This window comes from Trichoderma evansii (assembly GCF_050947405.1).
Source record: "Trichoderma evansii strain SZMC 28006 chromosome Unknown GGI43scaffold_39, whole genome shotgun sequence".
In the NCBI taxonomy this organism is placed as follows: domain Eukaryota; kingdom Fungi; phylum Ascomycota; class Sordariomycetes; order Hypocreales; family Hypocreaceae; genus Trichoderma; species Trichoderma evansii.
In genome coordinates this window covers 51,408-74,482 of record NW_028145167.1, presented here as the reverse complement: position 1 = coordinate 74,482, position 23,075 = coordinate 51,408, and the positions used below count along the sequence as shown (strand labels likewise).

The window sequence follows — 23,075 nt, the reverse complement described above, 5'->3', positions numbered from 1 at the left end:
CTTTTACTATTTATTATTTAACTTTACAGTTATATACAGGATTTATTAATCTGCATTTTAAATATTTTATTATTTCCTAGTATTTATTATTTTCCTTATTAGCTAGTTTTTTTAAAACTAATCTATTTATTTATTATTTTAATTTGTAATTTATATTAAGTTTTATATATTTATATTTTAAGTATTTAAGTAATTTAAAGTAAGCTTTAACTTTTATTTTTTTTTTTTTAAAGAGTTCTGCTATAGTATTTATATTATATTACTATTTAGCTTTATATTTATACCTTGGATTTATTAATCCATATTCTAGGTATTTTAAGTATTTGTACTTAGTGTTTTTTAAATTATAAATATTATACTTATAATAGTTATCAGGGATATAATAGTTATAAGATTTTTCTTAGAATCTTATTATATTAACCCTTGTTTTTTTAAGTATTTTAATTATTTAAGTTTTCTTAGGGTAGTAACTTAATTTTTTTTTATTATTTTTATAAATAATATAATTATTATTATAGCAGGCTGTTTAACTTAAGGTTATGTAAGTGTTTTTATATATAGTATTAACTTGGGTTTTTTTTAGCTGGGTAGATTATTTAAGAGTTATTTTTTTTTTTTTATTTTTTTTAATATAATAATCCTTTTCCCTGTAACTAGGCTTATTATAATAGTAGTATTTACTATTAAATTTCCTTTTAGGTTTTTTTTTAAAATTTTTATTTTAATAATTAATAAAGTTTAAGTTTATTTTTCCTAGTTTACTATTATTATTATTAGTAATATATTTATATTTCTTATTATTATTAGCCTGCGGGTATATTTTTATATAATTTCTTATTTTTTTAACTTTTTATTCCTGTTATTATTTATACTGTTATTTATTAATTCTAATAGATTTTTTTTATAATATTTTAAATGTTTCCAGGGGGTTTTTTAAAGATAAGGTGTTTTTAATTTTTAATTTTAAGCTAGTATAGTATAGTATATGCTTAGTAGTGTTATTATAATCTGTTTTAGCACTTAAATATATAAATTTAACTGTATATTTAAAATATAGTTTTTTTTTTTATTTAATATTAAAAAATATTATTTTAATTTTTTATTTTTTATTTTTTTTTTTAAATAAAGCTTTTAATTAATTTTTAAATTTAATATATTTTATAAAAAAAGTTATAATTTCTTTCTTTTATATTAATATATTATTATTTTTTAAGTCCTGTAAATATAATTTATATTAGCTTTTTATAATATTAATAAGTTTTTTTCTTATTATATAAATTTTAAGTTTATTTATATTTATAATAATTTTAAAATAGCTAAAGTAGTTTTTTATATTTGTAAAATAAGCTTGGATTTTCTTTAGATTTTTATTAAATAGTACAGGTATTTTTAGCTTAAATATTTCTCCTGGGTTTTGTTATTGTAAAGTGATATTAATAGTTAGAGTAGTAGTGGTTGCTGCTAATATAGGTATTATTATATTATTTTATATTCCCTGAAGCTGCTTTTAAAGATTTATAATTATTTAGGCTTATTAAGTAATAATAATTTAAGCTATGCCTTATTACTGTTATAAGTTACTAATAGCTTGCTAATCTGCAGTATATTAAAGTTTTATTTACTATACTAGTTTTTTTATATTTACTAGTTAAGTTATAATATTAGCTTTTACTTATAGTAGTTTTATAAGTTTTTTATTAATATTATTATTTATCTTGTAGTTAAATATACTTTTTAATATTGCCTGTAAGTCTGGTAACTGTTTAAATAAAAGTTATTAATGTGTAATAACCTGGTTATTAAATATTTAAATGGGATTAGTAATATAAAAGGATTCTTAAAGAATAAACCTAAGGTCTAGGTTTATATTAGCAGATAAGTTAAGGGATTTATAAGTAATAGTAATAAGTAATAATAATTAGTTACTATTAAGGTTAATAAGACTTAGTAAATTACATTTTAATTATATTATAATTAGTATGTTAATAACTAGTTATTTAAGTTATTTAATAAGTAAAGACTGAATTTATATATTTAGTTAAGCTTTTATAATTCTTACAGCTTGTCAGGCTTGTGAGACGAGCTAGTCAAGCGTGTAAGTCTATGAGCTCGTGTGGCTTGTAAGTCGAGCTTATCGAGCCTATCCTAATTGGACCATCGGTCCTTTATTTATCCGATAAGTCCTACCCTGTAGGCCCATTGTTGCGACCATAAGGATCGGGTTGTAACATACTGTTATTACAAGTATAGTAAATAATCTAAGAACTTAAGGTGTTCTGTTAAGATATAACAAGCCGGTACAGGCAGCCCGTCCTCTAAAAACTGCTATTACAGCGCCAGGTATTAAGAATTAATAAATTTGCCTTTAATATATATTTCCTCCTTTTACTATAGCGGAATTTAATATTATTAGGCCAGACTTGCTGCTTAACTAGACTAAAGCTAAGCGGCAAAGTAGTATTATTAATAATAACCTTGGCCTTATTAACGGATTTAAAATAGCGCCTAAAAAGCAACTTTATAATAGTAACAGATAATGTATAAATTAGTGTTACAAATAGCTTTAATTTAACACTAATTTAACTGTGGAATAACTTTATTTTACATTCTATTATTTTTGTGTGTTTTAGTTATAAGCGATTTCCTTAGTAAAATATTAAAAAAACTGACATTAGGGAGTTAACAGGGATACATAACCGTCAGCCACAGTGTCCTGCTTTTTTAGATACTAAATACGCTACGTTGGATACCGGATAAGCGCTCCTTATATTTATAAATAAAATGTATATTAATAAGTTTTATTAAGTTGTACAGGGTAAGCGATTTTATTAAAGTGTATTATATTATTTTTTAATAAGTTATAATATAATTACATATAGAATAACAGGATAGGTATTTATACTAATTTCCTTGTTAATAGTATATACCTGGGATTTTACTACTACTAGCTTAAGTATCATGCCCTGGCAGCGACTTTCTATCTAGTTATGTTTATTAGGCCAGCGGGGCTATTGTTATATTAATTTATCAGACTTTACTATGACAGATGACAAATGCTTTTAGTTTCGGCCTGGTGGATAAGATGTTTAGATGTGTTTTGGTAAATATTTGTGATAGTTGTACCAAGACCATTATGATGTGTGACCGAGCTGCTTTACTTTGAACCTGAATTTGCTCCAGCTTGCTGATATGAAGCCCGTATCATCAACACCAACCGCCATACTTCTCATTGACTTCCAGAAGGCCTACCCGAATCCTGAAAGAGACATAGCAAAACTCCATTAAATAGGCGCCAAGTTAGCGTCAATAATATAGAAGAATGCGTGCTGAAAACACGTCTTTTCTTGCGTTATGGCGGTGGTCTCTAGTGGGTCCTTGGCTCTCCCTCGATTGTCTCGCTGCGGCATTTCAGTTAGCATTTCAAAAATTGGTCTCGCATAATGGCGTTTGTCTCTTCATGCGGCTGGTGCGGCTGATATGCCAGTACTACCTAGCTAAACTTAGAACAAGCTTCCTTGGCAGTAGAGTGCTTGGATTCGGTATTTCACAGCCGTTCATCTCCTAATACGATGCATTTCAACATGAGTAGTTATTAATATGTAATTTTAAGCATATTTATAGCATAAGCCATTATCTTGGGTGTCCATCGCGTCGCCAATCGTCCGGATCTGGCCTTTAGTAGCCAAGAGACCCTGAAAGTCCATCGAATAGTCGAGGGTGATATTATGGTAAGGTTTAGGCCCAAAAAAATCATAAGGGTACGCATATGAAGTATTTGGTCCAGAGATATCATACTTTCGGTTTGGCCAGTCTATAAGTCCTTTAGTTAGCTTTCTACAGCTAGGAGGATCAATTGAAGCAAATATCGCCTAACCAAAATGCTGCCACAAATTCCACAACCGATCTACATTACAGTGGTGTAAGTAGAAGAGGGGCTCGCCAGGGGAGGAATAAAGATCACTAATCTATCAAGGCCCCCTGATTAGTACTTTGTCACTACAATGATACTGCAAGTTATATCTCACCTCGCCAATGTCGCCACCAATGCCTTTATGTCCACCAGAGTGGTATGTTGCATCGGCAACTGTTACACCACCCTCAACGCGTCTATCGAATTCGTAGAAGTTGGGTGCCTCGAGAGCCCAGTTCACAACACTGGAATTTAGTGTTTGGGACACAAGCCATGGGCTAAAGTCGCGAGTTAGGCAGCGAGGATTATAAGTAAAGTTTAGACCTACAATAACGTGAGCAAGAAGTTAAATCAACAACAATCACACACGCCCAGATTTACAGTTTGAAAATAATGGAAAAAAAAAAAAAAAAAGAGTAATCTTTACCTACACCCACATACTAGGGATACGAAGAAGGGAAAGTCAGGAAACTCAACAACATACCAGGTCCCATGTTAACAGGCAAGTTCTTAAAAGGACCAGTTGAAATACAACCTGGATTTTAAAGCTTTAGAATTTAACGGTTTAGTATTAATTGCACTATAGGAACTCACCGCCACCAGTCTTGCCCGGAATGTGGTGAGACACGTTAGTCCACGAAGATGTATTGATGTAAGCTCCATTTCCTACCGCCGATTAACAATACTGCTCACAATGAACTAGACAAATTTTCTTATCCTTACCTCCAAAGCCGTAAACGGGATCAAATACGGGGGAGTTGAGAAATTCCGTCTCGGTATTCACGTCAAGTGACCAGTCTGCTAAACGTTAATACTGAAACAAGTGGCTATTATCGCATATTCCAATGACCCACCCCAATACCTATTGCGAATTGTTAGATGGTATGTTCGTTATGCTCCAACTCTTACTTACGGTTGAGCCCCCTTGTAGTTGCATATAGTCCGTAGGTCTGACTCGTACTGAGCTAGGAAAATACGATGCCACCTAAAAATAGAGTTAAAAAGCTTGAGCATATATGTGAATAACTTTACTAACGGCTGGAAGAAGCCCTGGATTGCTAGATTTAGTTTTCATAAACAATCCTTGGCGAAAGATTGTGAAATAACTTACAACCCAATGGATATAATCAGTGTTGTTTATGTGTGTGACTTGGTAGTCGTCAAAACGAGAGCGTACACCATCATATAACTTTCCAAGCTGAGCGGGCTGCGATTTTAAGCACTTCACTGCATCAATATAGGCCAGTTGCTCTTGTTTAGAAAGCATCCGCCTGCAAAGTAGATCGATTCTGTCAGCAGAGTATATATAAAGAGCAGCATTACCTTAAAGTAAACATCCTCTTTAGGGAAGGTAAAGAGTGTACTTGCCATTCTTGTCGCACAATAGGATTGACGCAATCGCAAGCGACGGGTGTAAAGTGGGTTACAAGAACAAGAATCAAATTGGTTACAGTACCAGGATGCATTATATTTTGTGAGCGGGTAAGCATATGAGTATCGCAAGACTCTGTGTACAATTGCACGAGAAATAGCCGTCCTTACAACTTTTTCAATTTTAGTAGTGGTGCTTCTTTTAAGCTGATTGTAGTAGTTTAGAGGTGGTAGAGCTAATTTATACTCGTCGCTAATGTAGCTTTTCTTGTGGACGTAAGAGCTGTCAATAGCCTTTGAGGCTTTCGCCATAGGATTTGGGTGACACATGCTACTAGGTCAATATTCGATTTAGAAAGAAATGGTCTAACTACTAATTCTCAATTACGCCACGTTCCAGTTCCAATCTAAAGTTTCAGTCATCGATGTTAGACGAGCTATGCTGATTAGCTGCGTCAATTCAGTCCGAAGTACTGTTATTACGTTTAAAAGTTCAAGGCGCCGCCACTCTGTACAAGCTACCCGTTCAATCCAACATATGTCTACTCTGGACAAGTCAGCCTTTTGTAATCCAAAGGGAGCCTTTTCATTCCAGCAAGTCCCACGCGACTGCACCCCAACCCGAATTCTCGAACTGCCATTGATCCGACCCACCGTCGCCAACATCATAGATCGCCCACATGCATCTGTCGTAGCTGCCTTAGTGACTAAGATCCAGTGTATAACGCAGCGCTTAGCTTATCACGACTGATAGCATTGTGTTAACAAAGAAGCTGCTTCGGCAGACCGTTTTGATAAGAATGATTTAGTATGCGACTTTGGCCTTAAAATGACGACTGTATAGGCGTGTCTTGACCCTGGCCTGTGCGCTGGACTATTAAGAAGGGGGAGAAAGCATTTACAATCAGCATATATCATATTTTTAGACTTTTTGCTATGCGCTCTCTTAGATATGACAGTTGAATTAAGCTTTTTGTTGAGAGCTATGGCTGCGGACAGACGCATGTTTATAGGGCTGAAGCTCTTCTCATAATAGCCTGTTGAAGTATATCTATACTCTACTAGGCAGCCAAACTTCGCCATAAAAGCTTGTTTTAATTTCCTAGCCGCAAGGCCGATAGCTCTGTCACCTTAGTAGATAGTTTCAACGAAATTGAGTTTATTTTACATTTCTGTTATATCAATAGCAGCGACATAGATGTCGCTTAGCTTTAGTGTCTTTAGATGCTGGGTCTTTTAAATACTTATTTAAGGTTACTATCATGGACAAAAAGTGTACACTCCGGGGGATGTTCTGAAGCACACGGACGAAAAGTGTATAATTCACCGGATTACAGCGTCCCCTTGTACAGTACAGTAGCAATTGATATTTATATAATAAGAGACTTGAATACTCATTAATAACAAATTATTCAAGTGATTTAAATGAGTGTAGAGAAGTAAACTTGTATATGCAGTTAGAATATCTGGATTATATTATATCAATGATAATTCGCACTGGCCCCATGTATAAATCGATGCAGATTAACAACGATCCTGTTGACATTGGTCCTCCGGTCCCAAGCTGTTGTGCGGACTATAAAAGTCGGGTCATAACAACACACCCATTTTGATCCGTAAGTAATCCCAGCCAACTAGCTGGAAATTGTGTTCTACTCTGTTCTTGTTCCAGTTGTAAAGCTCTCCATCAAGGACCGCTAACCTCCCTTCCCAAGGGCCTAGTGTAAAGGGTCTGATTGTGACAGTCTCCTCTAACTCCTCCGCTTCTGCCGTCCAACTCCATAATATATTAGACTGGAGTTCCGAATGCCTGACACAGAAACGACTTGAATATAGCAGCATTCGGAATATAGCATAGACTATTGCCAAAGTGGTTGCTGGTCCCTTCACAAAGTTGTGGTGACATCACCCCGTTGCACCCCGGTTCCGTAAAGAAGTTGCAGCATGCTCCTACTCCCTGGCCTATAACATTGAACGAGTGTGCTCCATGGGAAATGAAATCATAATTTTAGCATGATTCCACGGTGTCGTGGATATGGAAATCCGAATCAGTGACGTAGTGATTATCATTAATCCAGTCTGTGCACTTGTCATCTCGATGCCATTGCAACTGGAAATCAGCAAGCCCTAAGGAGGCAAAGGAAAAAAACAAAAGAATTGAATAATTCATTATAGCTCTTTGTAGAAAACTCTTAGTGATTTAAAGTATATTGTTTCCCTCCTGGAGTTCGGCTCTTCCCCCTCTCTTATATACATGAAATTTAAGAATGCTGATACCAAAGGTAAATTTGGACTATCTAAGTTAGGCAGTTACTCGATTTAATATTGCAGATAGCTTGGTATCAAGGGTGAGATTGAAAGTTGAATTGTAATGGATTGCAAGTAGGCCGACTACATTGCTTACTGATATGCTCTATTATACTTAAATTAATCTTAAATTAGTAGTAACTAGTATTGCTGATCTTCTCTTTGCGTTATCGTGTTCGCTGCTGTTTGAGTCAGTCTTGCTACTAACTCGGGGATAACTGTGGGCCGCCCCTACTATAGCTTTAAATTGATGTTTAACAATACGATTCTCGCATACGCTTAAGCATTACCTGTGGAGAGATGTTAGTATAATAAACGTTAGTTAGAATAACACTCATCAACATACCTTTAGCTGTTATTATTAAGGTTAATACTTTAGCTAAAAGTCGCATGTGCTTCGGCATTATCTGGGAGAGATACTAGTATAGTATAGTAAACGTTGGTTATAAAAATACACCTCAGCATACCTCTAGCTATTGTTATTAGGATTATTACTTCAGCCAAAAACCTGTTTAGGAAGTGACCCCGTTTTTATTAAAGAAATTTATAGGCTTTTAAGCATAAACAGGAGAAGTCTTATTCCACACACGTACTATGCTTACAGGCAAGTGGGTTGAACGTCAACGTAAGATACACTATCACACTGTATCGAAAAACCTTCTCTTGTGATTTATATTTTTGCCATACTCGGCGTTCATGACACGCTCCTCATAAAGATTGTAAAAGATTCGACCTGTATACCCCCTGTTTGGCGAAGCTAGGACCTGAGATGCCCTATAGAAAGATAAATCTCTATCTATGTGACCAAAGACTGAGGGCAGACGAACTTAACTACCGATTGAAGCCTAGCTCACACATCCTTTCTTACTTATTAGAGACCAAAGATAGCTGGCGGAAAACACGCGCCCCCCTGGCAAAGTGCGGTACGCCTGAGGTCGGAGTCTCGCTGTTAATGTCTCTTAAATCCGTCTTAACGCCCGAGCTTCTCGATTACGGGCGTTCTCCAGACAGCCGGTCCTCACTAGCGCTGGCTAGCCGTAATACATCCCTGACTTGGACAACAACTGCAACTCTCTATATTCAGACAGGCTCGGTTGATATCAACCTCTCTCTCAAATGGCAACTTCTTTTGTGGGTAGTCCATAAAAGTTACAATCACTTAACCTATTTTTGCCATTATTTCATTAGCTGCCTTCGTTCCCTTATACCCCCTTATGTGGAAAATTTAGCAGTAGGAACTGCTAGCCCATCTTTTGGTCTCCTTATGGTCCAGCCGCCATCCTAAGCTGTAGTTTACTGTCCGAAAACCGTAACCAACTGTCCCGACCCGGTCTCTTATGATAAATTAATCTTTATAAATAAACTTAAAATTTAATAACTGTTTGTTACTTCACTTTTATAATACACTTTCTTTCTTATCTTCTGCTGTCTTCCCAATACCTCTAATTTTCTCACCCCAAATCCATAAAATCACAACAATTGCGCTACTAATGGTGCCGTACAAGAAACCCAGAAGACTGTTTCCCCAACCATAACCCAGCTTATTGTATAGCTCCGGCGCAAAGATGGGAAATACAAAACCTAATAAATACGTCCCTAGACGTGTAGCCGCACTGGCACTAGCAGCCCTGGTGCTCGTGAACTCGTCAACGCTGTAGGCCAGCAAACCCTGCGAGAACATAAAGTTGCCTGCCGTGAAGAAGAAAACACCCACGTCGACGACAGCCCAGTGCACATGCTGTTCCGCTGACCACGCATACCAGAATGTCCCCGCCACGCATGGTATTAGCCCTACAATAATATATGGAACTCGCCATTCAGGCGTGGGCTCGCGATCTGGCCTCGCCGACTTCATTCTATGCCACATCACGTCCATTAAACGGCCGCCGGCCTGTGCGCAAACAAATGCGCCAAGGGCGATGGCGATGTAGTGTAAACTAGCGTCCGTCTCACTTTGATGGTATTGATTGATCCAAAGTGAAGCGAATGTCGACAAGACAAGGGTATAGATGCCAAAATCCACGGCCATTGCGAGAGCGATGAGTTGGATGATGGGTCGGTGTGTTAGGAGACGAATTGGGCGCTTCATGGCTGGACCTACACGGGACGATAAATCTCGATAAAAGATGCGAATGCGAGCAGTTAAAGATTTCTTCGGTGACCCAGTATGAGCTGTTTGCACTGTGATAGCTTCGGCTTTGCGCCGCAGCAGTACTGGTGCGTAGGATTCTCGGATAATGAAGAAGCCAAGCACAAGAGCGAGAGCATCAAAGGCAGAGAGGATCCAGAACAGCCACGGCCACCACAGACGCTCTGCAGCCAAACCACCGATGATGGGGCCAAGCGCAGGGCCAAGATAGGGGAGCAATCCAGCGATCGCCAAAGACTTGCCACGGTCTTTTGCAGGGAACATGTCAGCGAGGACTGGCCCGGTTAGCTATCCGCTAGTTAGCTGGTTGTTTTATTTGTGCCCGGACAATATTATACACATACGGTAACCCCAACACAAGCCCCAGACGCGCACATAAATCTCCCTATGATCATCAAGGCCGCAGAGAATCCGATGGGACAAAGAGAATTCCAGATAATATACCAAAGGTTTCCAATAAGCCATATCGGCCTACGCCCATACATTTCGGCAAGGGGCGCGACCAAGAACGGCGTGAAACCCAACCCGAGGAAGAAAACACCGAAGGCTATCTGGCCGGCAGACGGGCTCATGTGGAGATCGTTCAGGATTTGGTCCATGGCCGGCGCAATCATACTAGCTGACATGGTCGTTACGAGTTGACTTGTCGAGCAAACGAGGGCAACAGAGACTTTGCGACGTAAGGCCCAATTGCAGGGATTCTCTGGGTCGTCAGGGCCATCCCAAGTTACCTAGCAATGTAAGATGACGAGATGAATGATATTGTTTAGGCTGACCAACCTCTTGATCCAGCAATCGGGACTCTGTTATATTTTGTTGACCATCCCTGAATTGAACACCTGTTTCGATGTCCTTTGCGATTTTTTGTCCTTGAGAAACCATGACCGCGACCAGACACCACCAAATCTAGTAAATAAATGCTATCAATGCCAGATGGATAGTTCATTTGGGGAAGGGCTCTCTTTTTTAAAATCGATTCGCCGATTCGTCCCCCTGTTAGTCTCGTTCTTTGAGGCTAGTGCGTGTCAAAATCTCCAGGAGCGGCGATCCGGTAGACCGCCAAACTCACGTTCTAGCACGCAAAGTAGCATGAAATTCCCCAGAGAGCAAGTTAACGATAGAGAGACCCGGGTGAAAAACTTCCACGCAATCCACGGCGAGCCCGTAGCCCACAATATGACTCATGCTTTGAAGTGCCGAAGGCCAGTAGGGGAGCTACCGCTCGGTGATGTCGCGGAGGTCCGAGTTACCAGAATATATTTCCGGATCTGATAAGATGCGGTGAGTCATTTGATCTTATCAGATTGGACTTTTGGAGAACCTGTCGCAATTTACATAAGTGGATGCCTAAAAGCTTATTTAGTTTATTTTTTATACCCCTGGCCTTTTATTAGTGCATTAAGTATCAACTTACTTTCGGCTAGCTTAGTTCAATTTTATAATTTTTGAATATTTTATTTATATAAATATTGAATTATCCTGATTATAATTTATTATTATCCCAGAGATATAGTACATTATAATTATATAATTATATTTATAAATACAATCTTATTACAATTTATAATTGTAAAGAGAGTTAAATTTATTGTTTTATTAAATTATATTTATAAATGTAACTAAACTTCTAATCTAGTAATATTTGAATTCCAACTAATAAGGCTAAAGTACAGTATCCTTGCAGTAAGAACTAGGCAGCGAAAATAATCAGGAGTGTAGAAAATCCAGCAGCTGTCGCAAGACTCCAGAATGAAGAGTTGACAACGTTGCTTAAGCTAGACGGACCAGCTACCGATGTGTTCATTCTCCGCCCATCCGAGCTGCTCTCAAGTCATTTCCCCGCAGGTTTTGTTACCACAAAATCAACGATTATAGCTGTTCCATTAGCAAGAGCGCCCAACTGCTCATCTGTGCACGTGTCTGCCGCAACATATGTGTAACACACATTCTCAGGTGAGTCCGAATGTACAGAATTTTTAGTCACCCAGCTGCTAAGTGGCCCCTTTGTGCTGAAGCTATCGTTCACATCATGCGCTCCAGTTGCAATGTCCTTTCGAAACATGCTCCTCTCGAATATCTCATAAACCGTCTGTGGCTGATATGCAGCAACAGCATGTCCAGCTTCGAAAACACGGGAGAACGATACGTTGCCGTGCTGCCGCACCAGTCCACCTTTGTAAGAGGAATTGGTTTGTATGTCAGTGTAGCCGGCTTGGCGGAAAGATGCGGCCGCGGAATAATCCATACTAAGAGAGATATTTTCGGCACCGATCCCTATACATCATTCAGTTTACAAAACGTGGAGAGCTGTCTTCTTCTAGGTTATCACTTACAGTTGCACTTGTAGTCGCGATCTCCAAACATCAATGTCACACCAACTCCATTTTTCAAGACATGTTCAAGGAGATATATGTCATTTACCATCATATTACCGGTCTGGGTTATCAACGCAGTCTGGTACGAATAATCATTGCTTGTAAAGTTGACACGAACAGCCAAGTCTTCCTGTACCCAACGTTGATTGAAGAACCCGTTCAAGTAATCTGGTGTTTCCGATGTAATGTTGAGATAAGTGATGTCGAACGAGGATCTCTATTCTCGAATTGTGAGCAGTCATTGCTCGTCTGCAAGTTATTTTTACTCACATTTGAAAGCTCCATGAAAGTGCGACTACCCTTTCGAAACAAGCGTCTGTAGCGAATAGACAGGCCTGGTTGATTGTTTGGTTATTACCATAGCCATAAGGGTCGCCTTCAATCGCGAAAGTTCTGCATGTGTCTACCGCATCGTAACATCCAGTCTTGGGGGCAGTTACTTGCTGCATAACCTCGTTATACACGCTCTTGTTGTAGACTTGAATTCCATATGTGTTGTTATACGCCTGATGGGGATAGCCAAAAGATTCAACACGAGCATCGATACAGCCATTGCCAATGCCCAGGATGCCCAGCGGAAGAACAGTCGCGTTTTCGTTCTTGTGTTTCTACCTGCAGGGTAAAGAGTAGAAGTGTTTGGATTTTAGCAGCGACCAATCCAATCTGGGGCCAGAGATATTGGAAGCCAGAGATACGCTAGCAGGGATTAGGACGAAGCTTCTATGGTTGGTAACTAGCTGTTAAGGTTTCTTATAATTTTATGCAATAAAAGTATCTTGGCAGGCATAAATAACACTGCTAGCTACCTCTTGAAAAAATGCATCTGGTTGGGAATTCTTAGTCTCTGGCTAGGATAAATTCGCTTCTTAAAATAGCACAACGCGGCTTGCATATAAAACCAATCGAAAAGAGTCCTATTATTCACGTAAAACATATTTAATAATTATACAACATTTTAATTTCTGACTAATAAAAATATAATATTCCCTTATAAACCCACTTTTATTTAAATATTTAATAGTGCATATTAAACTACCTTACTATAGCCTCTTATAACCTTATATAACTTAAACTTTATAATAATACATATGTCCCACTAACTCTAACCGCTAACTGCTAACTCTAGCCGCTCACTACAAACCACTAACCACTAACCTAACCCAATCTACTTTAATATTATAGCAGATATGCGCTATATTTTAAGGGATAAGAACTGTAATATAATATATAAGTGCTATAATATAATAGATGAGTGCTGTAATATAATGGATAAGTGCTGTAATATAACAAATAAGTGCTAAGCGCTGTAATAAAATAGGCGAGTGCTATAATATAGTAGATAAGCGTTATAATATAGCGGGTGAGTGCTATAATATATCCCTGTAATATCCCTGTAATAAAGCTACATATTATATATACACTAAGTTATTTAAGACTAGTGCTTGTGAAAATATGTTAAAATACTGTGCGATTATTGAATATGTGTTGTGCGAATAATAGGACTCATTGAAAATAGTCAAGCTAACGAGCTGTCATAAGCAAAAGATACCGACGATGCGGAGTAATTGAATGATCATAGCATTGTGCTGCTTTGGAGGATGTATTTGAACCAGGTGAATTCGAGGTGGGTGCCTCTAAGCCTTGCTCTTCTTTCGGACGCATAATAGTTCAATCTTAATACCGCGTTTTTTACTAATTTATAATATTTACGCGTATCTATCCTATAATAGCTTAACTAGTTGCAGGAATATATGAATCCCCTTCGTCGACTTTTTTCGAACCTTTCGCATCTTCGACTACCTATTGCACAAGACACAACTTCTGGCCTCTCATTTTGAATCATAATGTTCCTGTTCAGCAGCTTTATATATCTATCACTATGTTCCTTGCTATCTGGGGCTATAGGTGATAGATTAACTGGATCAGTTACATGGAATAAGCATGGTTTAATAATAGACGGGTCTTATCAATGGATTTTGTGGGTATTGAGGAGCATCTGGTTCACAGTTATATGACAACTGCTAACCTGATGTGCTTAATTTTCTTCAAAGGTCTGGAGAGTTTCATTACTAGAGATTGCCCGTCCTGGAGCTGTGGCCAGTAAGTAATGATCAGAAAACCTAAAAAAAATATTCTTATCTTCTCAGGATGTTTTTCAGAAACTCAAGGCAAATGGCTTCAACACTGTCAGGTATCTCTTCAATTCTACTTTACTCACAATACTCTATTGTATCCTGACCAAATATGCAGCATATACTTTTTCTGGTCTTATCACTCACCTGAAAAGGACATCTTTGACTTTCAGACATCAGGCAAGAACGTACAGCTATTACTGGACTATGCAAAACAGGCTGGTCTATATGTAATAGCCCGACCAGGACCTAGTATTTGGTATTAATAGCAGTGAATAAATAATGCGGTAACTTGTACAAGAACTTTTAGATCGCGTAAAACAAGGATAGCTGGTACTTATAAATGAAAAAGCTTAATGATTAAAATTTGTAATGCAGTTAACGTATTTTACGCAATGAATTAATCTTTTATAAGTTATTATGATGAATTTGGTCAATTCCACAAACTGTACTCACTTGTTGGCAGCTGGTCCTGTTGACCTGGACTAAATAGTTCGGCAAACTCGAACAGTCTACCGTAGTCGAACCTATCTATAAACATGGCCATCTCATTGTTAAGCTGGCTATCGAAATCGCTGGTTTCAAGCTGTAGCGTAGTGGGAATAATCGAGGCATTATTACTTGAAAGTGAAGTGGAAAGAAAGATATCCACCCCAGATGCTCTAGCGTACGACAAATCTCTCAGTGAGAATGTTGAACTCTGTGCTACTTGGCCAGTGGCATTTGGCATTGGATAATCTGGGCAATCCATCGCTGATCTTGCATGCTGTATGAAAACCATTGCGATGCCCTCTAAGCTTTCTGCAAACGAATTTCGCAAGCATATCTCCTTTAGGTAGCTTGGGAGATGCTCCATAGCTGCCAAAGCTTCCTTATTTTCTTCCGAGTTTTGTCTACCACTGGAAAGGATATCACAAAAGAGAATGAGAAAGGGAGTAAACGGGCAACATATTAGCTGCCAGATAATGGGGTGGTAGGGCTCTTTAGATTCGGGTGACATATGTTGAAGCAGATGGAGCATCTGTTTCGACGAGTCCAAGCATTGCTCTCGTAGCTGTCCTGAAGATCGGGCGAGTAGGATATGGAGGTATAAAAAATGGAATTCGATGGTATAAAGAGCGACATCGATCGATTTTGCATTGTTAGCATCACAGAACGGCTTCTCTGATCGTGCTGCCGCTTCAAGAATCTAGTACGTCTCCTGGTGTTAGTCATGGTCGCAATATTTTCGGTAGATACAAGGCGGACGAACCGTTCGTGCTTCATCATACCAAGATATTAGATCTTTGGTCGTCACTTGTATGCTCTCATTGTTTGGCTTTATTTCGTCGTAGAGGCAGTGCCAGATGTTATGCAATAAATGCGAGAGTAGGATTTTTTGATAAGTGTAGTGCGCTTCGAAGACTCCAGGAATGCCGGTTGATGTGAGGTTGGATCTAGCTTGCTGGATTTGTCCCAAAGTAGGTAGCCCAATCTCTCTCACCATCTCCTGATGAAACGTTGGAGTTCTGCCAAAGATGATGGCGAGTCCTTTATCCAGAAGGTTCAAGTGCCAAAACTTTATCAGGCGCCTCTCTCGAGTCTGTTGGTCCAGCCAGCGTTGGCTCACTCCCAGTGCTTGCAGCATCCTGCAAGCGTTCGTCGCAAGCATCCAGCAAAGTGATGGCCCTGCGAATTCAGATGCTCGGCTCAGTGCCAGAAGCATTGCTTGGATGTTGGCTTCACTGGGTTCCAATAAAATTCCCACGTCGCTGAGAGCAAGCCAGAGATTGCGTTCAAGCTTTTCTTTGACCGCCGTGGTTGTCACTGTGCTAAGTATGATACTGTAATACATAACCAACCAGGCCCTCTCACGCACCCGATGGGGGCGAGCCGCTCTTAGATCATCCATGACACCAGGAGGCGGTGTGCTCATGACTGGCACGCTACTACCAAGAACATTCTCGAAGACTGTAGCGGGGAAATTTCATCAGTAACTTGCGCCAGGTTCTAATCAAGAGCTTCTTACCTTCGGCCCATTCTATGGCATATTCTTCGAATAGAAAAAAACCCTTGCCAGCCGTGCCAAGTCTCATAGTTTCATGTCGAACACCCATATTAGCGCAGCTTTCGGATAAAAACGAAAGCGCGTTAAGAGACCTTTGTTGCTCTGGGGTTTCCATATTGCTCAGCTGCTCGCGAGCTGCTTCAATATCTGCCGCTAGATGACAGTGCACACCACTATTACTGCTACTTCTAGTACTAGTCACAATGGAAGTGCGGTTGGTAGAGGCCTCCGAGTTGAGCTGATTGGTCCCGGTTGCCTTATTCTTGCCTTTTCTATTCCTGCGAATTACCCCAGAGCGTGAGTAGGCGCACTTGGTGCTCAATTTTCTGCAGCGTTTGCATCCGGAACGCTCCCGGGAGCAGCTGACCTAGACGGTCATCAAAATTGTGGCCTCAACACACTTAGTTATTTGGCATTACCTTGCTCAATCTGCAGGTATCGCAGGCATATTTTTCTCGTCTCTTGTCGTCATCTGGCGCCATTCTGTTGGTTGCAGAAACCGAAGTTCTAGAGATCGGAAGTTTTAGAGGAGGAGGTCGGAAGTTATCGATCCCTCGGAAGTTAGTATACTCCGTACAAAAGGGTAGACGCTAATGTTAGACCAGTAACCTCCGAGTCGCTAACTTCATTTGGAAATAAGCTTGAAAGTATCCCACTTTTTCGGTGTATCATTCGCAGACATATCTAGATTCCTCTTGGAATTTGAAATGATTATTGCAGTCGCCGTTTAAGGTGATAGTAGTATATAAACAAATTTCGCTCCTCGTAGACTTGGAAAGCTAAGCTCATTCACTAAGAACCTACTCCCAGGACTTCTTCAGTATGAGTCTATCCCAAATGCCCATTGCCATCATTGGTGCCGGCCCTGCTGGTCTCGCTCTTGCACGACTCCTGGAACTTGCGAGCATCGATTACATTGTATTTGAACGGGATGACTCAGCCGCGTTCTACAATGAATGTTCAAGCAGTGGTACTCTTGATATTCATAAGGACTTAGGACAGGTTGCCTTAAAAGAAGCTGGCTTGTTGGAAGAGTTCCAGTCCATCGCCCGCTACGATGTGCCGATTAAGATTACTGATGCACAGGGAATTATTCAGGCAGATATTCCTGGAGATGGTAATACCGATAAGCCAGAAATTGATCGCAAGGATTTACGAAACCTTCTCCTCGGCTCTATTCCGGCTAGCAGAATTCGTTGGGGTTGCCCGGTCCAGCATGTGCAGAAAGAAAACGATGGATATATCTCGATCCATACAAATGGTCGTGTTGAATCTGGATTTCGTCTTGTTATAGGCGCAGATGGGGCTTGGTCCAAAGTCAGAAAGCAGGTAAAGCACATATCATTTCTATTAAAAATTCAGAAAATTGTTGTAACTGACCAAAGTTCACAGGTTATCCTTATTGAGCCGCAATACACTGGAACTCACTTCTTTACTACATTCATTCGGCCTGGAAATCCAACCTACTCCTCGGCAGCCTCTATGGTCGGAAAAGGAAATTACCTAGCTATGAGCAAAGGACGGCAAATATTTTTACATTACCTAGGGGATGAATCTTATCACCTATCTGTTGGCGTGAAACTTCCAGGCAGTCAGAATATGAAGAGGTCCACCGTTCTCCATGATCCATCGATGTTATGGGACTCATTGCTACAGAATGAATTCGCCGGATGGGCCCAAGAGCTTACCGAATTCATCAAGTCCAGCACCCTAAATTTCCGCTCCTGGCCCTTGTACTCGACGCCGGAGACATCTTTGCCCTGGAAATATACATCTGGATTGACACTACTTGGAGATGCAGCACATTTGACGTAAGGCAAAGATATTCAACATGTGAGACCGTACCTGGCTAATGGTCTATCTCTTCTAGTGTACCTACCGGAGATGGTGTTAATAATGCCTTGTACGACAGTGCTGAATTGGCCAAACAGATCATCAAACATGGAGTTGATAAATTGGAAGCCGCCGTAGTGGACTACGAAAAGGCGATGCTTCCTCGAGCAATCAAGGCAATTGAAAAGGGCCATTGGTTCATACAGAATTTTTTTGGAGCCGATACGCCTCAAGACTTCCTCTATGCTGCCAGCTCATAATAGAAATAATTCAACGAAGTGGAAGTCCTAGGAGAATAGAGCTTCTAGTATCATCTCTCACGCTTGCCGAACTGGATTTTAGTTATATCCTAATAGTGAGCAAACACATGATGTTATGATCTTGCTTGAGCAAGACCTCAGAGAGTATTCAAAGACTATTAAGCAGATAAAAAGGAAGAGGGGCGTTGGTGGATTGTTGATATCGTAGTCGCCACGAAAAATCTTTATACTTCATTCTGGTATTAAGTCAGTACATTGTCAGCCAACAACCAATTTATAACTTATCTCATTCTATCAACCTTTATGGACCAATGCACCTTTTACAGATAGTGTTGGATAGATAGCCCAAATGACCCAACAATTGAGTTCATTCTGGCCGTTTAACCCTAATGAATTGGCAACTAGGAAAATCGTGGGGCGAGGTATAATCAGATCGCTGCAATCCTTCGCGGGGTAAACAGGGGTTAGTGTGCATTGTGCATCTCGGGGTAATAATACACCACGCCGAGCCCCTTTAATTAGGCTTCCATTTACTTCCGTATAGCTCGCGGTTGATCAACACTGGTAGGCAGTTCAGGGCCGGCCTTGCTTGTGCATAACTCGGGCTAATGATGAACCACACAAACATATCCAATAAGACTGCTTTTATGGTCGACCAAGCATTTATCGAAGATAATTCAATAGCAGAGCTAAGGCCTCTCATGAATAAGGTAAGGGTTAAATACTTTCGGGTAAGATGAACTGTGAGAATCTAGAAAGCTCGGGATAGATGTGGCTAAAACCGAGCACCTAGCTAAATACATTGTATACTAATCTACTTATATAAATAGTTCATTTATTCTAAAAATAAACATTTCGGACTTGCCACAGAGTAGTTTTCCTTTTGAATCACCTCGGCCAGTCTCATTGCATCACGATACGGTGTATTAAGAAGATATCCGAAGAAGTCTGTTCATCGTCCATTGATCACTGGTAATTAGTTATCCAGTGCTCATCTAAGTTAGGCATGCCTCCAGTCTTTCTCCTCGCTGCCTATTACTTGTTCTCATTCAATAAATTGGTGGGCGCGGCTGGATGTTGGAGAAACTCAAATTGCGCTTACGGGCCATCTGGTCCATCCTTCAGCGGCATCTGGGACAAATATAACTACTCCCCGACTTCTCGTACCATATCACCCATTACCATATATTCCAGTGGTTTCGATAAACTTTCATCCTTTCCTCCCACCAACGGTACAATTCTCTCCGGGAATGGATCAACCCTCATCTTTGACTTCGGCAAAGAGGTTGCCGGAATCATCACAGTTGCATACACTGCTCAAGGGGAAGGGAAAATGGGGCTAGCATTTTCTGAAGCCCGAAATTGGACGGGACAGTGGTCGGATGACTCGAATTCATTTGATACCGTCGACGGTGCTATCTACACCAACATTGCTGCCACATCATCCGGCATGTACACAATGCCTGACGCCAAACTCCGTGGCGGCTTTCGCTACCTAACCCTATTCACCGAAACGTCTTCTTCCATCGCAATTGCCATCTCCAACATAACTCTCGAAATCTCTTATGCGCCAACTTGGTCCGACCTCCGCGCCTACGGCGGTTACTTTCACTCCAGTGACGAAATGCTCAATCGAATTTGGTACGCGGGAGCTTATACTCTACAGACAAATAGCATTGCTGCGACGACGGGAAGGGAATTTCCGGTGCAGACGGCGGGGTGGAAGAACGATGCTGATTTGCATCCGGGCGTCGTCGATCCCACCATCTACGTGGACGGTGCGAAGAGAGATAGGATTGTGTGGGCCGGAGACTTGAGTGTCTCTATTCCCAGTATTCTCGCGGGAACGGGGGACTGGAATGGAGTACGGTATACAATTGATGTTTTATATGATGCTCAGGTATGTTCTTATCCTTATCAGCAGCTATATCGGCCTACAAAAGGATGTTTCAGCCTAGAAGTTACTGAAAGTCTCCGATACATTTTTTTTTAAGTATCTAGGCAATCGATTCTAACCAAACGCCAATACTTTATAATGACTAAGGCTAACACAACCAGGCGAGCAACGGAGGACTTCCATTTGCAGGCCCAGCAGCATTTTTCTACAGCTCCGATACCTATCATCTGGCGACCATGCTTGGAACTTACGAATATATCCTCTGGACCAATGACGGCGCTTGGTTGAATTATGTCTATCCTAAATATAAGGCCGCCATGGCCTTTATTATTGGGAAAATGGATAGTTCGGGGATGTTGTATGTGACGGGAACGAACGACTGGGGCCGTCTTGAGCAAGGAGGGCATAAGTGAGTACTCTTCCTGGTCGAGTCAGATCAGAAGCTCCCAATTCAATCTACACGCGAGAGAAATCAACTCAAATTCATTTTTTAAGAAAAAGGAGAAGCTGATTGTGTTTACTCCCGAATAGCACCGAAGCAAATGTACTCTTATACAGAGCTCTTACTACAGGATCCCAAATTGCTACTTGGGCCGGCGACTCTACCTCTTCGTCATCATGGACGTCTATCGCTGCTCAGCTAAAAGCCACTATAAATAACAATCTCTGGGACTCTGCTACAGGGTAAAATTATCTCTTCTTTTCTTCACATGCTTTCTTCTTGAACTGTCTCTGTATCCAGCTAACACGACCCTTCCTCTAGAGCGTACAAGGACAGCGACACCAACGGAAATATTCACCCCGAAGATGGGAACAGCATGGCCCTTCTCTTCGGCGTCGCTGCTTCTGATGCTACTGCACAGTCAATTTCGAACCAGCTGACGACAAACTGGGGTCCACTTGGCGCTATATCCCCTGAACTCCCAGGGAACCATGTCCCGTTCATACAATCCTTTGAAATCAAAGCCCATTTCGCCGCATCCCAACCTGCACGTGCGCTTGATCTCATCCGTCGTTCATGGGGCTGGTACCTTGATAACCCGTTTGGTACGCAGAGTACCTGTGTGGAAGGCTATCTTCCCGACGGGAGCTTTGGATACAGAGCGACTACCGGCTACAATGGAGATGCTAGCTTTACAAGCCATAGCCACGGGTGGAGTACTGGGCCTGTGGCTGCACTTAGCACGTACATAATCGGCTTGTCACTCACGGCACCGGGCGGCAGTCAATGGAAGTTGGCGCCGCAGTTTGGAAATTTAACCAGTGCAGAGGGGGGATTCACAACCCCACTAGGGACATTTAGTGCCGGATGGGAGTGGACGGGAGAGGGGAAGTATACGCTGTGGTATATGGTTCCTACAGGGACAACTGGGACTATTGTTACGCCTAGTAGTCAATCTAACGTTGCAATAGATGGAACTGGGAGTGTTTTAGGGCAGGTTAAGAGGGATAAAGAAAACAAAAGGATAATAGTAACTGTCCAAGGGGATAATGCAAGACATGAAATAAGGTTTATTTTATAAAAGGCACATTGGCATCAATACATTACTAAAGCAATTAAATAATCCCAGTGCTGTATTAAGGGAAATACCTACTAGGAACGGTATTAACACACTTTTGCGACTACAAGATATATATCAAACAACTAATAGACAAAGTAAAAATATAAAATTTAATTTTAATATTTACATGTATATAAACCTCATAAGAAGCCAAAACCAGTATAAACTCTTTCAGGTTGGCTTCAATATCAATAAGTTGTTTATATCTGCTAATTATTTTCCTTGATGGAAGGCACAAACCCACCCTTGTTTCCAATACCAGTTGTTGGATAATATTGTCACTTTTTTTCTAGTATATATTCTGTTGGCTCGCTTGGAGCACCAAGACGGTCTGCAATAATTCCTTTGAGTGTAAAGTAGAAATCTGCAGCTAAAAGAAAAGTATGCCGATAGGGTTTTGATGTTTTGTCAAACAAACATTCTTTTCTCAATTGTGATAGCTCAATGAGGTACTATTTCGCCTCGTTATTGGCAGACTTATTAAGTTTACGCCAAACGCAACACGCTTCGCACGGGAGAGGAGACACCCCGATGCAATGAAGGGCAATCCAATCCAAACTTGGCCCCATTTCAAGCCAACCCTAAACGTCCACGTCATCAGCGATCCCGCTATCAGCATTTCGATATTCTGCAGAGCACTCATGTCTGTAAATAGCATAGCCGTATGCTGCCCACCTCCCAGCACGACGAGCATACTGCGCAGGGACGAGTCGTATCCATCATAGCCAAGGGAATAGGTTATCAAGATGATGATGAGCATGGGCTGATGTGCCCGGGAAGCGCGGGCCGAAAGTTCCAACTGATAGTGCTATCATGTCTGCTCGCGCAATCAAGGTAACTTTCACAGGTGGCAAGAGTCTGAATCTAATAAGGAGGGGTTGGCAAATGGCGGGGGGAATCGCTACGAGGAGCACAATGTTTATATAGGTGCTGATGGATGACAGCAGATCGCCTTGACAAGAATAGTAGCGATACCATGTCCATGGAAGAGGGGCTGAATAGTCAAGTAGATATGAATCATACCATGGCTTGCGACCACCCAAAGCGCTTCGTTGTGTACTGCATGAGAATCACGGTCGCATAGTTGCCCAGCATGGTAAAATTTAAATTGAAAGGGGGCAGACCTGGCCGCTAATTCTCTCAAAAGAAATACATGACTAACATTGCCATCTGCTTGAGCTCCAAAATGTCGGGGCTGCGCGTCCACGCCTGGTTCTCGGGAGAGGTTATGG

General features: G+C 40.5%; 6 protein-coding genes across 6 annotated transcripts; 3 read left to right on the top strand and 3 right to left on the bottom strand.

Moving 5' to 3' along the window:
- Nucleotides 1-3,585: 3,585 nt before the first annotated feature.
- GGI43DRAFT_431977 (tyrosinase family protein) lies at nt 3,586-5,177 on the bottom strand (the record flags this gene model as incomplete). Its single annotated transcript, XM_083209501.1, has 9 exons — nt 3,586-3,811; nt 3,875-3,965; nt 4,026-4,234; nt 4,395-4,445; nt 4,505-4,576; nt 4,634-4,708; nt 4,765-4,772; nt 4,824-4,915; nt 5,022-5,177. 9 exons carry the CDS (start codon nt 5,175-5,177, stop codon nt 3,606-3,608), a joined length of 960 nt encoding a protein of 319 aa, XP_083055287.1. The 3' UTR covers nt 3,586-3,605.
- A 3,762-nt stretch (nt 5,178-8,939) lies between these two features.
- GGI43DRAFT_418746 (major facilitator superfamily domain-containing protein) lies at nt 8,940-11,024 on the bottom strand. The gene is made up of 3 exons (XM_083207583.1): nt 10,518-11,024; nt 10,082-10,468; nt 8,940-10,025 (listed from the first exon to the last, which is right to left on the bottom strand). The coding sequence occupies exons 1-3, from the start codon at nt 10,617-10,619 to the stop codon at nt 8,985-8,987; spliced, it is 1,530 nt and encodes a 509-aa protein (XP_083055286.1). The 5' UTR covers nt 10,620-11,024; the 3' UTR covers nt 8,940-8,984.
- Nucleotides 11,025-14,087: 3,063 nt separating this feature from the next.
- On the top strand, nt 14,088-14,593 carry GGI43DRAFT_279905 (uncharacterized protein). Its single transcript, XM_083201215.1, has one exon. The coding sequence runs from the start codon at nt 14,220-14,222 to the stop codon at nt 14,508-14,510; it is 291 nt and encodes a 96-aa protein (XP_083055285.1). The 5' UTR covers nt 14,088-14,219; the 3' UTR covers nt 14,511-14,593.
- Nucleotides 14,594-14,630: 37 nt separating this feature from the next.
- GGI43DRAFT_418741 (Zn(II)2Cys6 transcription factor) lies at nt 14,631-16,801 on the bottom strand. Its single transcript, XM_083207582.1, has 4 exons — nt 16,711-16,801; nt 16,253-16,658; nt 15,497-16,194; nt 14,631-15,433 (listed from the first exon to the last, which is right to left on the bottom strand). The coding sequence occupies exons 1-4, from the start codon at nt 16,771-16,773 to the stop codon at nt 14,678-14,680; spliced, it is 1,923 nt and encodes a 640-aa protein (XP_083055284.1). The 5' UTR covers nt 16,774-16,801; the 3' UTR covers nt 14,631-14,677.
- Nucleotides 16,802-17,113: 312 nt separating this feature from the next.
- Nucleotides 17,114-18,384, top strand: GGI43DRAFT_426513 (FAD-dependent oxidoreductase; the record flags this gene model as incomplete). The annotated part of the gene is made up of 3 exons (XM_083208662.1): nt 17,114-17,620; nt 17,684-18,102; nt 18,162-18,384. 3 exons carry the CDS (start codon nt 17,114-17,116, stop codon nt 18,382-18,384), a joined length of 1,149 nt encoding a protein of 382 aa, XP_083055283.1.
- Nucleotides 18,385-19,390: 1,006 nt separating this feature from the next.
- Nucleotides 19,391-21,804, top strand: GGI43DRAFT_426512 (glycoside hydrolase family 78 protein; the record flags this gene model as incomplete). The annotated part of the gene is made up of 5 exons (XM_083208661.1): nt 19,391-20,284; nt 20,443-20,690; nt 20,813-20,965; nt 21,045-21,673; nt 21,716-21,804. The coding sequence occupies 5 exons, from the start codon at nt 19,391-19,393 to the stop codon at nt 21,802-21,804; spliced, it is 2,013 nt and encodes a 670-aa protein (XP_083055282.1).
- Between the last annotated feature and the right edge of the window lie 1,271 nt (nt 21,805-23,075).